The sequence below is a fragment of the Ciconia boyciana genome, chromosome 7 (assembly GCF_034638445.1).
Source record: "Ciconia boyciana chromosome 7, ASM3463844v1, whole genome shotgun sequence".
NCBI lineage: Eukaryota > Metazoa > Chordata > Aves > Ciconiiformes > Ciconiidae > Ciconia > Ciconia boyciana.
The window spans coordinates 47,243,701-47,258,325 of NC_132940.1; the positions used below are offsets into that span (position 1 = coordinate 47,243,701).

The 14,625-nt window shown below is 46.5% G+C and overlaps 1 protein-coding gene across 2 annotated transcripts in view; it reads right to left on the minus strand.

Moving 5' to 3' along the window:
- WDFY1 (WD repeat and FYVE domain containing 1) overlaps positions 1-6,757 on the minus strand; it is a 28,359-nt gene extending 21,602 nt beyond the window's left edge. Inside the window, exon 1 of one of the 2 annotated variants that reach the window (XM_072866842.1) lies at positions 5,789-5,874. In XM_072866842.1, coding sequence (XP_072722943.1) covers positions 5,789-5,859 — 71 coding nt within the window. In that variant the 5' untranslated portion in view covers positions 5,860-5,874. Of the gene's footprint in view, positions 1-5,788; positions 5,875-6,523 lie in introns of those variants that run through there. The other variant, XM_072866841.1, reaches the window with a different exon arrangement.
- Positions 6,758-14,625: the final 7,868 nt, after the last annotated feature.

Consider the following 14,625-nt stretch of genomic DNA (forward strand, 5'->3'; position numbering starts at 1 on the left):
CCTCAAAACGATGACTTTCAGCTTTTGAATCAAGTCACTTTTCCACCAGTTCAGTGGCAAATGCACATTACTTCAGTCCATTCGATATTTTGCATTAAGACTGTCTCTTAAAAGCTACCACTTCCTCTTTACAATAATCAACACCCTGCCTCATGGTCAGAAAGTTAATGCTTCAGAAGAGCAGTTGCTATTTCTTGGTAACATGAGAAAACAAAAAAACAATGCTTCCAAGTCATGATGCAAATGCCAGTAGTAGCATGGGTCAGCACCTATGCATTTTTAATGGCTTTTTAATCTGCTTTTTAAAGCAGCTCTATCATACTCAAACTGTTCTGAACATCTCAGATGGTAGCTTCCACCCTTACTAATTCAACTCTTTCACTTCTAGCCAAAATCATGTAATTATTTTTTTATATAAAAAGACTGGGAGTTATTGTAGTGATTGAGATCATGCATTGCTGATTTTCCCAAAGTAGACTTTGTTTCCCTCTCAGTATTCTGGTCAATTACACTAAACTAGGAATTAATACAAAGGAAGGAAGGATTTGCTTTTTCTAAGTAAATTATTTCCTGGAGGTATAATTTGTGTGCTGATCATCAACAATACAGTCTCTCGCTAAAGTTGAGAGCCTAAGCAAATAGCTGCAAGAGTTAGCAAAATTAACTTCTGAAAGCTTCTTATTTTGGTTTAAGTAAGATTTAGACTTCACTAGCCTCATGCTTGCAAAGATAAGCTGTCAGACAGCTTTATATCTAATTATACGAAGCTCTGACTGAGCAAAATTTGAAGAGATTGTTTCACAGTAGTCAGCAAATAACCTGTGCCAAAATCCCACTTCTCCTCAATTCTCTGTCCTACAGACCTGTTGTGGTGCATCTCCTTTTGTTAGGACAAATTAATTTGTGAAATACCAGTTCTAGCTTAAAGGACTAGAGAATTCCTCCAGTAATGCCGCTTCCACAGTCTCCTTCTACCATGAAATTGTTTTATTATGAGAACCACCATATCAACCCTAGAGTCTTTAGTGCTCTTCTCAAAAGTTGGTCTTCATTTAAGGAAGAGGCCTGTGCTCAGTACCTGAGAAGAGCTGGCTACCACTGACCTTTCCTTAAGCATTCCCTATTAAGGGCCTAGAAAGACACACGTTTGTTGGACAGCAGTCTCAGTAAGAATGTAAAAATATTGAAACTCATTAAGGAGCACCCAAAAATAGATACATAATTTTAAAATTACAGTAGACTCAGATATCTGAGAGTGGCAGGAGGAAGTAAAACAAGATTTAAAAAGACCCCCAAACTTCCCTAACATTGAGTATTGAACTAGAAGTTACTTTCAGCTGGAAAGCATGCACATTTATAGAAGAGTATAAAGGGGTTTTTTGGTTGGGTTTTTTTTTTTACATAATATAAAGAAACACACACAAAAGCCATCTTTAAATAATACTGAGTGTGGCCTTACCAAATTTCTAAGGATTTTGATTGTTCTCAATTGCTGTTTCTTTCACAGAGTGAGTAAGCACCCAACAGTTCTGGAGAAAATATTTGGGGTTTGAGAGCAGAGAAAATCCTTCAGCATTCCAACAGCATTTGTGCTCGTGCCACATAAGCTGCCCTCTAAAAGCCAAAGGCACTTACGTCAGGGAGAAAGAAGTGATGAAAGATGAGCAGGCAAATCCAAACTTGCTACAATACAGGCACTGCTGCAAATGCTACACAGCTACACTAGCCCTGTTCCAAGAACTGCATCTTCCTAACACCTTCAAACCACTAACAATTGCTTTCCTATCTGAAATCAATCACTAACATTTTTTTTCCTAGCAAGAACAGAAGACTGCATTTTTCTGGTAGTCAAAATAAACCAGAAGTATTTAGACTGCTATTGACCATGTTCCTCAAACAGCATTAGGAATCTCGTTTAATCACAGTGCAATGCAAGCTCAAGGACACAGCTTGCAGTTAATGCTTTTTATCAAATTTCTGCTCACTAAAACATTAGTTTTGACCAATATTTAAGTTCCATAACTGAAAAAAATGCTAATACCACAACCTAAGCAGCAGTTCCAATGCAACAGCAGCTGCTGATGGTCACAGAACACCAGCATTCAGATGTGCTAGTGACTCTAGAGATCCTGTTAGCCTGTGGTAAATATAATAGCTTCATCTTGCATTTTGGGTCTTACACACTAGGTTATCATCTCTCAGCATCCCCAGCTACAGCTGGGAAACACTCATCTTGCTTTAGTTATTCGTCCACTGAGAACAAGGATAATAAGGCTAAATCCAGACACTTGACTGTATCGCAGATCTGTGCAGCCCACACTGGCCTATCTCAGCTCCGAGAAAACACGAACCAGTCTTGAGCAGATGGATCTAACTCACAGCTGGTACCTGAGCTGGTTGCCCAGGCTGAGGGACACACTGCAACAGTTCCAAACACTGTCTTGGAGCCAGGGTCAGGCAAGATACCCATAGGGACAGAGAGTTCATCATTCTTTCTAGGTAAGTTCTAAGAAAGCTTCACAGATGGCAAGTATCCTGCCAAAAAATCAGATTGGGAAAATCAACTATTTAACTCCTGCAGGTATTCTTGCTTCCTTTTTTGGCTTCAAAACTTTAAAAAAAGAGCTAGATTTCTATTGGTATTCACAGATCTACTATGGCCTCTTTTGTACCCTCAAAAAAAAATAGAACCATTACTTCTCATTCTAGGAAATACCATTTAAAATAGAAAGAACTACAACTCCTCTAATGAGAGGATAATCTACAACACTCCTGGAGAATATTTGTGCACCAATGTTTTCCTCACTACTTAACTCGTAAACACATTCCTCTGACTGGTTATTATGAAATACTTGACAGCCTTAGCTGTATTAAGATGTAATAAAAAATACTTTGGCCCTACTGTTTTGGTGTACACAGCAGCTCTTTTGCTTCTTGAACTCTGTACTTTGCTTGCTGCTAGCAGCATAATCAGTTATGCAGTATTAACACCTACACCCCATTTTTAGTGAACAAACAGGAGAGCAGTAAGTTTGATAACACATTAAACTGTAGGTGAAGGATATGTGATTGAGTAGGCTTTGATGTACTGTAGGAGGTATCAGAGGTAATACAGTGCGACAGTTTCTGAAAGTTTAAAGATCTAAGTAAACTCCCACAGTAACGCAAGCTAGGTGAATTTAGCCTCCAGTCCAAAGCTTCTCTTAGAAATTTACACACACCAAAGGTAGATAACAGCCTCCGCTCTCCTTACACAGGCCTGTATCTGACATTAAAACTTGCCCAGATAAAGATGCAGCTGCATCCTTGGCTCTTACCAACACAGTCTAAGCATGCAGACCGATAACCTTCAGCATTAGACCTTTAAGTTTAAAGGCTGGCATTGTCTGCTACAGGCAAGCCTCTGCAAGCCTGTAGCATGAAATTCTGTTCAGGTTTAACTCAGATATGAACTCTTAAAAATTGCTATTTTCTCTTCTCTCCTTCAGGAAGCACACCAAAACAAACTGAACACAAACATGTTAAGATTCAGCCCACACTGGCACCCAAAAAGCCAACTTCATCCTGCACAGTACTAAGATACCAGAACAGCTGCACGTAAGAGTGGAATAAAAAGGAAGCTGCTCAGTCCCTTCCAAAACCTGTTATCCAACTAACATGTACTACAGAAAGTCATTTTCACAGGAAGGGAAGAGACCAACTAAATCCATCTTTCAATCAAAGCCAGAAAATATACCTAACACTTCCAAGTGTCACTACTTGGTCTGAGGTACAATTATTGCCATGGTTCAACAAGGAGCAGTATGTACTACTGCTTCAAAGAGTCAAGATTTAAATCCTGCTGCTTTTACATAGGCATTACTACAGTGAAGGAAGCTGTTTACCTCTTTACCAGGCAGGAAACTGCATTTTAAACTCTAAGAAGCCCTACTAAGTTGCAAAATCAAGCTCTGAAGAGGCAGATGCTGTTCTGCAGTCACAAAACTCTGTTTCTTTCTGTTGGCCACCTTTCAGTGCACACATTGCACAGTACGATGTCCAGCAGTCTAAGAGCATGAAAATATTTAATATGTTGATATTTAATTGTACAGTTTGAGAAGCACATATGCCTTTTATCCTCTGATCCTACTAACACTGTGCTGAATGCTTCTAGCACCCAAAAATCCAGCATTCTGGAAGCTTGGGAAAGAAGACCAAGATACCTGCTACATGCTAGAAGTTGATGGTAGAACCCTAATGCTAATACTAATACACTTAAGAGAACTTATTTGACAGCCTATTACAACAGACACCCAATCTGATGGCTGAAAAAAATATTTTTGAGGAATAGGAGCCCGACTCCAAGGGCTTCAGAAAAATATTTTCAAATAGCCTTTAAACAGCATAAGGAAATATTTTCCTTCAGTTACCCCAAACTTACAGTATTTATACTTCAGGCTTTTAGAATTCATTGATGAGTTTTTACTCCAGTCCCAGTAATTGATAGCTCATCTAAGAATTAAGTGTGCTAATCTTCAGGGGGAAAAAAAAGGGGGAGGTGGAATCCAGTTAGTCACTTTAAAGAACTACTTATTAAGTCTTCCTCTTCCAAATTCAACTACTTCTACTGCCTGTTTTCTAAAGAGTTCAACTGGCACTTGAAAACAATTCTTAGCATGCCAATGAAATGCCATTCTTACCACCTCTCCACAGGAAGTGAAGATAGACTAGCACTTTCTGATTTCTCAGAAGTGCTGATACTCAGTGCCATTAAGTGTGGCTATAGCTTCACATTTTTTAATATCAGATTTATGTTGCCAGGTCACTGAGAAGTATGACAAATTTGACAGTGTTTCTACCTGATCTGCATAAGAGCACCATGACACATCCTATACAAATGGTGTTGCTTTAACACTAGCTAATAAAAAACTAACAATATCTGGTAAACTTCACTTAAACCAGGACAAGTTTACATCCTTTGCACTTGATCTGTTCCCCTCCCCACCAAATCCTGAATGCCTTGGCTAATGGTAAGCTTACAAAGTTAGCATGCGCTGTTGCCAGCTGGTCTGTTTGCTCTTTTTGACCTAAAAATAAACGTCAGAAAACCTAGTTTACCAGTTCAGCTAACACCATTGCTCTGCTGACTTGCAGCACTCATACCCTTCTGTTTCTCACAAAGTCAGGCTTTTTAAATGAGAATTCATGCAAAAATTAAAGCAAAGTCAGTTTTAAGAGTTTTATATTATAACAGTAAAATTATCCCTCCACTAAGCCACATCTCAAAGAATGCACTTTCATACTTTAACATGCTCCTTTCAAACACTGCCGCAGTTTCTGGACAGGAGCTCTTAAGAAGTGTCTCCTACCCCTCTTCACATTTAAAAGTCACTTTCCACATAGCACAGGGGAAATTCCAGCTCTCACCACCACGCCGCAGACCCCTCACCTCTCCTAGCCAACAACCCTCTGTGCTACTTGCTTCCTTATTTCCACTTTCATTTCATCTGAATAACTGCTTAATGATATTACCAGTTTTTGTGACAGATGTTTCACATGCTATGTGAGCCAGTGCCGAGGATCAGGATTAGACTCTGAAGACATTTTTCCCTTCCAGCCAGAAACCACTGTCCTCAGCAGCTCATCACCACCTCCCCTCTCAGATCTGCCAACTCACTGCCTGAACCCTTTCAGCCAGAATGAAGCAGGTTTGAGACCTTCAGACTGAGCCATCAGAATGGGCTTGTTTTGATTGAAGCAGCTCGGGGAGCTCCAACTCTCCTGACAGACAGGGGAAGCAGTAACGTACCTAACATGCGATTCAGCCAGCACAGTTGAAGGCAGAGGAAAACATATTCCCACGTTTTCGGTTCTGCTCATAACCGTTACAGAACCCTTTTACACACTCAAATGAGTTGTACTTTCCCATCGACTTCCCAGCGGCTGGAAGTACGCGTGAAGTGCAACCGCTTCTTCCTATCGGTAGGGAAATGCTGTCAGCTCTGCGCTCCCAAGCCCCGCTCCCGCCGCAGCCGTGAGGGCTGAGCCGCTGCCTCCCTCCGAGGGCGGGAAGTCGCCTAATATTATTTTCCTCCCTCGAACTGCAGCTTCAGTTATTTCCTTATTGCTCCAAGCAAAAAGTCATGGCTGCATGCCTCCTGGCAAACTTACAGCGTAAAAACTGATTTCCCGCCCCGCACCCCGCCCCACCGCTATGCTTTCCCGGCTCGGCCAGCTCCCGCCGGTTGCCACCTTCTGCAAGGGCCGCGCCGCCGCTGCGCCCCGGTTTCAGGGGCTCCGGGATCGGGGGGCTCAGCTGCAGCCCACACAGAACGGAGACCGCCGAGGGAGGGGAGAAGACCTGACCCTCCGCCGAGGGGCCGCCCGGTTCGGGCCGGGCCTGCCCTGCCCGCCCGCTCCCGCCGCCCGGCCTAGCCCCTCGCCGAGCCCCCAGCGGGGAGCGGGCCCTGAGGGGCCTCACCGCCCCGTGAGGCGCCTCGGCGGGCCGGGCCTGGCCGGGCCGCGGCCGGCGGCCTCCGCTTACCTGTCCTCGCTGGCCGTGATGACCCCGTCCTCCTTGGGGATGAGGAGCGCGGCGCTCACCACGTCCTGGTGCCCCTCGACCTTGCTGAGGAGGACGGGCCGGCTGCTCTGCGGCCGCGAGTGGATCTCGGCCGCCATGTTGCCGCGGGACCGGCCCGGCACCCATCAGCTGACGGCGCGGGGAAAGCCCTGCGGCCGCCGTAACGCTGCGTGTAGCGGCGCCGCCCCGCCGAGGTGCCCTGTGTAGCGGCGCAATCGCGGCCGCGCGCTGACGTCGTCTCTGGCGTAGGGCGGGCCGGTGGCAGGCGTATTCTCTAGAATAGAAGAGCCGCCGGCCGTATCTCGTGGAAGAGCGGGGACGCACAATCTGGCGCGGGGCAGGGGCTGCCGGAGGGGTGTCTCAGCCTGCCCGGCTGTGGGGAAGCGTCACCTCCAGGAGGCCTGTGGCTTCCCAAGGAAGAGAAGGGGGCCTTGGGCTCAAGCACGTATTTCCGTGGGGCTGGCTGTGCTCTCCTGCGTGCACACCACAGAGCTCTGCTCCGGAAAAGCACTGCTGGTAAATGCAGTTATTGCCATTACCCTGGGGCCCCGAGGAGCCCGCCACTGACTGCCCACGCCCGACTGGCCCGGGGCCACGATAAGGCAGCAAAGAAAAGGATATTCCCCCTGGAGTAATTAATGGAGGGATATGGACTGAGGAAGGATGTGTAGTCACAGGAAATATATTAGCTAGTTTCTTTATGTCTTTTAAACTAGAAGCAGCTGTAAGCCTTTATCCTTTAAGTTCTTAAGCAGCTGGATTGTGCTGGTTATTGTCTTCATGTCCCATGCATGTGAATATTGTCCACGTATTTGGCTAATCAACAGCAGAATTCCTCCCCTCCCCTCTGTGCTGTTCTTTGGGTAGCTGCTGTGACAGCAGCTCCTGGAAGAGGGCAGCAGACAGCAATCTTCTTCCCCCTGACCTGCCCCAAGAGAGGAATTTTATCTGCCTTGCTGGGTTTCCCAGCTATTTGCTAGACAGCAAAGGAAAGAGACTGGGTTCAGCTGTTCAAGTTTTTAAAATACTTGTGGTTAAATACACTCTGCTTTGCCTTCAGCTTTTCCCTGTTTTCTAATCTTTCCTCTGTATTTCCAGCATCCACCTTTCTCCCACCCTTCTTCCCTCCTGAATTCTGCCCGCTCCCTACTCATTCAGCTCTTGCCTGTGTCATGGTGCTTTCTTCTGGTGTTCCTCTCTCGGTCCAGTTCCTAAGCGCACAACCTGCTTTTTTTCTCTCCATTGCTTAGGCTTCCTCAACCTATTTTTTCCATCACCCTGTTTGCACCACCACCACAAGCGAAGTCAATCCAGCCCTGCGCTACCTCACATCTCCCATCGTTCTGAAGAGGCTCAACTGTAAGATGAAGTGGCAAGATAACAACCCTGTAACGAGGGACTAACTACATTCACTTCTTCCAGGGTTGTGCAAGCCTTCACCCAGGCTTCAGAGGGAGAGGTCAGCCTAGGGTGCCTGGAGGAAGTAGGTCTTTCCAAAACAGGTGACCCTCTGTGCAGAGCTACCCCAAGAGCCCAGCCCAGAGCCTCAGAGGGATGCAGATCCCCAAATCCCCTTTGAATCTAGGCGAGTTAAACATCTATCTCCTTTTGAGGCTCTCAGTCTCCATGTCTAGGGACTTTACACTTGCTGTACCCTACAGGGAGCTTTGGGGTTTCTCCCAGTGCTTCACCACTCGATACCTGCTCCACAGCTGAGGTCCAGCAGACAGCAGAGCTGCTTGCTAAGCCCACTGCACTCAGGGATGCTGGCTGTATACAAACACACTTGTGCAAGAACAGCTGCAATCATTTACCAGTTCCTCACACCAGGACCACCTTTACCAGAAGCTCCACGGGTAAGCTCAGTAGTTTACTGGGTAATGTGCTGGTCTATAATGCTGTGAGAATCTGGCCTGAATCCCGTTCATAAGGGGGGCACCTGGTGCACGGCTGTCTGACTGGGTCACCAAGGACAAGAATATTACTCCAGGTCTAAGTCTAAACAAATTGGCCCAGTACAGGCAACAGGCAATGACTATGTAAGTGAAACACAAGGCACAGCTGGATCTAAAATCCTTCAAACACAGTATTTCAGGCCTTGACTGCATTTGCTGTGCAAGGTTACCCCACGCTTGCAAACAGCAATCCAGTGCTTAGCCCAGTGAACATACCTATAATCAGAACTAATAATTCTCTCATTATCCAAGCAGCCACCAAAAGGCACCTTGTTACCCAATACTCATTTTTTGCTTAGACTCGTACATACCTATTCCTCTGCTTTTTAAACTTGACATGCTTAGCTCATGCCAATTGTCAGAAATTAGATTCTGGCTCTTCACCCAAAGAGAGGGAGGAAGGCAATGCCCTCCCCATATGGAGACTTCACAGCAGGGACTCTGTATGCATGTGCAGCTATAGGATGGCATATCCACAGGGAAACATGTTCAAGAACAACTACCTGAAGACTTTAAAAAAAGCTCATAGCCACTAGTCATCAGATTATCTTCCCTTTTTTAACCTTCCTTTCTTATCACATAAGACATTCCCTCTGGCCTCGCCATCTGGTATTCATCACCCTGCTGACCTTGACTTGGGATTGTGGTGGAAATGCATTTTGGCTCAGAGGTACATCCTTCTACCAGCTCTTCCATCTCCTTCTGAGCACCTTCACAGGAGCAGAGGGTATGAAAATATCTTGTGTTCTCTACCTCCAGAATCACAGCCTACTGGGTCCTCCTCGCTAAACCCTTCCTCCTCCCTTTCTCCAGCTTGCCTCCTATTGCCTCCCATACAGTCACAAAATACAGCACTGTCATTTCTCCCCATCCTCCTGTGCTCCACAAATCACTCATGCCATAGCATGTCATAAGGGTGAGACTAGTTTTAAGGCATATTGTTCCAGGTAAATAATGCCACAGCTGTGTGGCACCTTGCACTGAAGCAGCAAAATACCCATTTGCGTGTCCACAACTCTTGGAAAGGTGCTGTGCAGACCTGTTTCTTAGGCTGGATCATGTCAGCTCTTCTCCCACAGCAGAAATCCAGCAAAAGCCGTTCTTTTGTCAACAAAAGTCATTCCCTGAGCAGACCACATTTGTGTTGCTCCTTACTTGTGCCAGCCCTTGCTGTTCCTTGTGCTTCTGCCTCTCTGGAGAAACATGGCACAGCACGTTTCATCTCCTTTGCCCTTAGCAGGAACACACCTTACCCGGGCAATTCTTTGCCCGTGTACCCTCCATACCAGCCTCTGTTGTGGGAAAGAGGAGAAGACTTTACTTTCCAGCACATTTTAACAGGCAAAGAGCCATCAGCCAGATTACCGCTCCACAGATTTCCTAGTTAAACCAGGCGTAATTAGCAGAGTCAGCCATCAGGTGACCATGAAAACGACATGGGAAGATAAAGGAATCCCCCAAAATCGGCTGTCCCCCTCCCCCACATACCCCATCACACCACAGACCTGCAGGGGGCCAACACGGGTGGCAGAGCAGTGACAGGGCCACAAGCACCTGCAAAGGGCAACACGGCCCAGCGCTTCAGCGTGCAGGAACAGAGCGAGTGAGCAGGCAAGGGCTTTCCCGGGGGGATCCTGGCCATCGGCACCCTGCTGCAGGGCTTCTTGCTCAAGCTGCTCGTCTTGGGATGACAGAGCCCTGGCCTGAGCTGGCGGGGAGGAGGAAGAGGCCCTCCCAAAATAGCTGGGAAAGCAACCTCCTCGCCCGGCAAGAGCAGCGGCTGAAGGAATAGCTCGGAGCATCACCACCCCCTCCCGCAGGCAGGCTCAGTAAGAGAGCTCGGAGGCGCTGCTCGGGCTCCGCAAGGCTCACTAACTCGGGTTTAAGTAAACAGCCTTCTACTAAAAAGGCGAGATGCGAGTGTGTGTTCAAGCCTTGGCCGCGAGAGGGTACTGCGGCCCCGCCGCGCTCGCCCCGGGGAGCCGCGGCCCAGGGCGCGCCGGGGCTGCGGGGACGGCACCTCCGGTCAGCCCGCAGAGGTGCTGGTAAGGCAGGGGACATGAAAGAGGGAAGCTCCTGCTGAAATTCCGCCACGTGGAGATGCCGACAAAGCAGAAATTCACCCGTTCGGCTCCTCTACTTGACCCTGGTTTTAGAGGACATCCTTAAGAGCTCCCAACAGAAAAAAACAGAACAAAACTACGCAAATTCCATCATTTCCCCTCTGAATTTTTTTAGTGGTTTTTTTTTTTTAAGCACAAAGAGGAGCATTGAGGGTGGCACCGCTTCTCAAAGGGACATGCGCTGCCCCTGTTCCGCCAGAAGCCCCACGATGCCTGCTGAGGACAGCAGCCAGCCCAGGCCAGGGCAAGGGGGCATTTTGCAAGAAGGGCCAGAGGTGACATGGGTCTGTGCTTCCCATGGGCACCCACCTACCAGCAAGGCCTTGGAGAGGCCAGTAGCAGCAGTGTCCTCACCTCAACCGTTTTGGGAAGGTGGAAGAGCCCAAGTTGGTCAGATAGAGCAGAAGATACAGCACTGCCTTCCCCACTCTCCACCATCTGTTCAGATCCCGTACCAGCCAGCACAAATTAGTCTGGAAGTGAAACAAATGCTGCCTGTGAACCAAGGAGACATACCCAGCCCTTTGGTCTAGGGCAGGGTGGGTCACAGCCAGTATAACTAACTGATGGCCACAGGCTCCAGGTGCTCAGTGCCCCAAAGGAGAAGCATCTGATTCACTCCCCCTATTGCACAGATGCCCTTCAGGAGATGGTACACTTAATTACAGGGAACTTGGTGCATCAGGAGCCCAAATCCAATATTCAAGGGAGATGCCATGGGCTTAGCAGCCAGGAAAGGCTTGGGACTAACCATGGACTGCAGGTATGTTGGAATGGAAATGTCAGCATGTTAATGCACATACATGTTACATACATACCAGACAGGGTCCAATCTTCCAGACTGTAACAGTTATTCCCACTATGGCCTTAAAAGCAAAAATGGCATCCCTGGGAACTTCAGGATGATCTGAAGGACAGCGAGGACTGAAGGCAGCACAGCACTGAGATGGCTGTGTTACTGTGAGCCAGCAGTATCCACCCAACGTGACTCCATGTCTGTGCAGCACACAAAAAGCATCATTAGTCAAGAACTCACAGAAAATTGTCATCTGGTAAGTGACCAGTGCCCACTTGGCCATAGCAGCAAGCCTAGCAAACCAAGAGCAAGATTTGCATGCTGTCATCAGCTTGAGCACCAGCCTCCCTGGGAGGAGGGTGGACTGCATCACCCTCTGCTGCTTCTACCTTCAGCTTCCCCTACTGCCTTTGGTAGGGGCTGGTCTCCCGAGTGTCGCATCCAGCACATGAGACTATCACAGCCTCCTGGCATCACAGTAATAATGGAAATTGTTAGTGTTAGACAGGTTTCAACCACTACAGGCAGTAGTAGCATTACTAATAAATACATGCAGTTTAAATTGATGGGGCAAAGCTAAAGGGCTTTCTCTTTCTTTGAAGCACAAGGGAGAGTTTTTAGAACATTGCTTACAAATACATATTTGAATTGCTTTTTCATCTTTATTAACCTGCTCTGCTGCTGGGAGGCAATGCAGCCATGTTTTTAAAGGAGAGGCTGCTGTCAGTCTGCTGGCAGGGTATTTGGTGTGATGCCAAGGGATGAACAGCAGTTATCCCTTTTCATGGGCTGAGGATCTGGCCCCTGCTACCCTCCCTACTCTGTCCAGCAAACAAGATTTGAAAACTGTTACAAAGCGTTAATGAAATGTGGAAGTTCTAAAAGAAAAGAAGCTTTTTTAGAGCTCTCTGAAGTTATGAAAACAAAGTTGAGACACAGTTTAGCAGATTAATAGCCTGCTATTTTTCCTGTTAATTACTTCATGAATAACCACTTTCTTCATTAGAAATCTGGCTCAGGAAACATATGGCAAGTTTTACCAAACTCTTCCTCCCTACTTAAGTCTCTAGGCTAAAGCAATCGTAACCACAACCATTTTCCACGATCATTCCCTGCCCAGGGCTTCAGTCTCCTGTTACTGAAGAGCTAATAGTCTCTCTGGGCTTTCCACCTCAGAAGAGTTCACAAAGGATGTTACCTCCACTTTTAAAGATGGAGAAACTGAGGCATACCTAGGGAAAGCAGCCAGTAACAGCAGATAGAGAATGAGATTGTCTGAGCTGCAGTTCTGCATAAAGTTATGCTCCTGCTCGAAGTTACCAATCTATCATTAAGTTATGAGCTTTACACACTCAGTCTCATTGTCTCTGTTCCTCCTTGAGGAGGATTCCTCCCCAGCCCTCCTCCTGCCCTCAAGCAGGGTGCAGGGCTGCTTGCGACACAGGGCTCAGGGGCCCAAAATCAGCTCAGCTTTTCCATGGAGTGAAGACAAAGTTCAATTGCAAAGCAGATGGGAGTAAAGGAGGAATAGATCGAAGCAGACCCAAGCAGCACAAGCATTCACCTTAGGCTTGATATCCTGGGAGACAAAGAAAAAGATTAAAAAAAAAATTAACAGACCACCTCTGCAGACTGCAGGCAGATTCCCCAAAGCCTTTCAAAAGCAGCTAACAGACTGCTACAGTAAGGGTTAATAAGACTACAGTAAGCACAGGCCTAACACTAAAACCTAAAACATCACGCTGAACTCTAGTTACTCTGTGGAGCAAGACTGGAAATTTGATATGAATCAACTCCCAGGACTGAAGAGCACAGTGTTTTTACAGCATTACTAAAAAGGAAGTTTTTAGCAGCTAACTGTTCCCAGGGTCTTATTTCACTTTCCTTCATCCTGATCTCCTTTACCTAGTTTATAGGCAAATACCATCAGCATCTTAGTTCAAACTTGCTTTTGTTAAACTTTTTTTTCCCAGCACTAAAAAAAAAATACTGCTTAGGAGTGTCAGAAGCAGCAGAGCTGAAAAACCCTTTTTCTGAGCAGCGACATATTTCTGTACTGCAGAACCCTGAAGCTCCCAAGTAGCTGCTATGTGTGACATTCCCCATCAGTATGCTCAGAGCTCAGCTTAAGCGGGTAGTCCCAGCCTCATCAGGCTGAATAAGCCCATTCACGTTTGCCAAGCCACACTCTTCGTTGTCCAGCTTTGGCCTGGTTGGGGGAAAAAGAAAATACCCATAGTTACTCTTTGTTCAGTGCTCTAAGCAATCATCATCTTTTGCAAGTTATTTCAGGACTAACAGAAGGGACAAACAGTTGTTTACAGAAAAACTGTGCTAAGGCAAACCTGAAAACTTACATCACTATTTTTCTTCTTGCCCAAATCTAATCCCAAGCCTGCTTACTGCACACACTGCTGTTGTGTGCAAGCCCTATGGGAGTTCAGTTTGAGTGCCAACCCAATATTTCAGTTCTTACCACAAACATCAAATAGAAGCAACTGGAAAATTAATTCTCATATTGTAATTTTATTTTGATATCAAAATAGCAATACTGTTACTCTGAAATACAATCCCATGTTGCTCCAGAGCCCTAAGAAGGTGCCTTGTACCCCAGTAGTCACTTCTGACATACCATCATTGTCATGGTTTAGCCCCAGCTGGCAACTAAGCACCACGCAGCCGCTCGCTCACTCCCCCCCGGTGGGATGGGGGAGAGAATCAGAAGAGCAAAAGTAAAACTCATGGGTTGAGATAAAGACAGTTTAATAGGTAAAGCAAAAGCTGCGCACGCAAGCAAAGCAAGGAATTCATTCACTACTTCCCACGGGCAGGCAGGTGTTCAGCCATCTCCAGGAAAGCAGGGCTCCATCACGTGTAGTGGTTACTTGCGAAGACAAACACCATCACTCCAAATGTCCCCCCCTTCCTCCTTCTTCCCCAGCTTTATATACTGAGCATGATGTCATGTGGTATGGAATAGCCCTTTGGTCAGTTTGGATCAACTATCCTGGCTGTGCCCCCTCCCAACTTCTTGTGCACCTGGCAGAGCATGGGAAGCTGAAAAGTCCTTGACCAGTGCAGCAACAACTAAAACATCTCTGTATTATCAACACTGTTTTCAGCACAAATCCAAAACATAGCTCCATACCAGCCACTACAAAGAAAATTAACTTTGTCTCAGCTGAAACC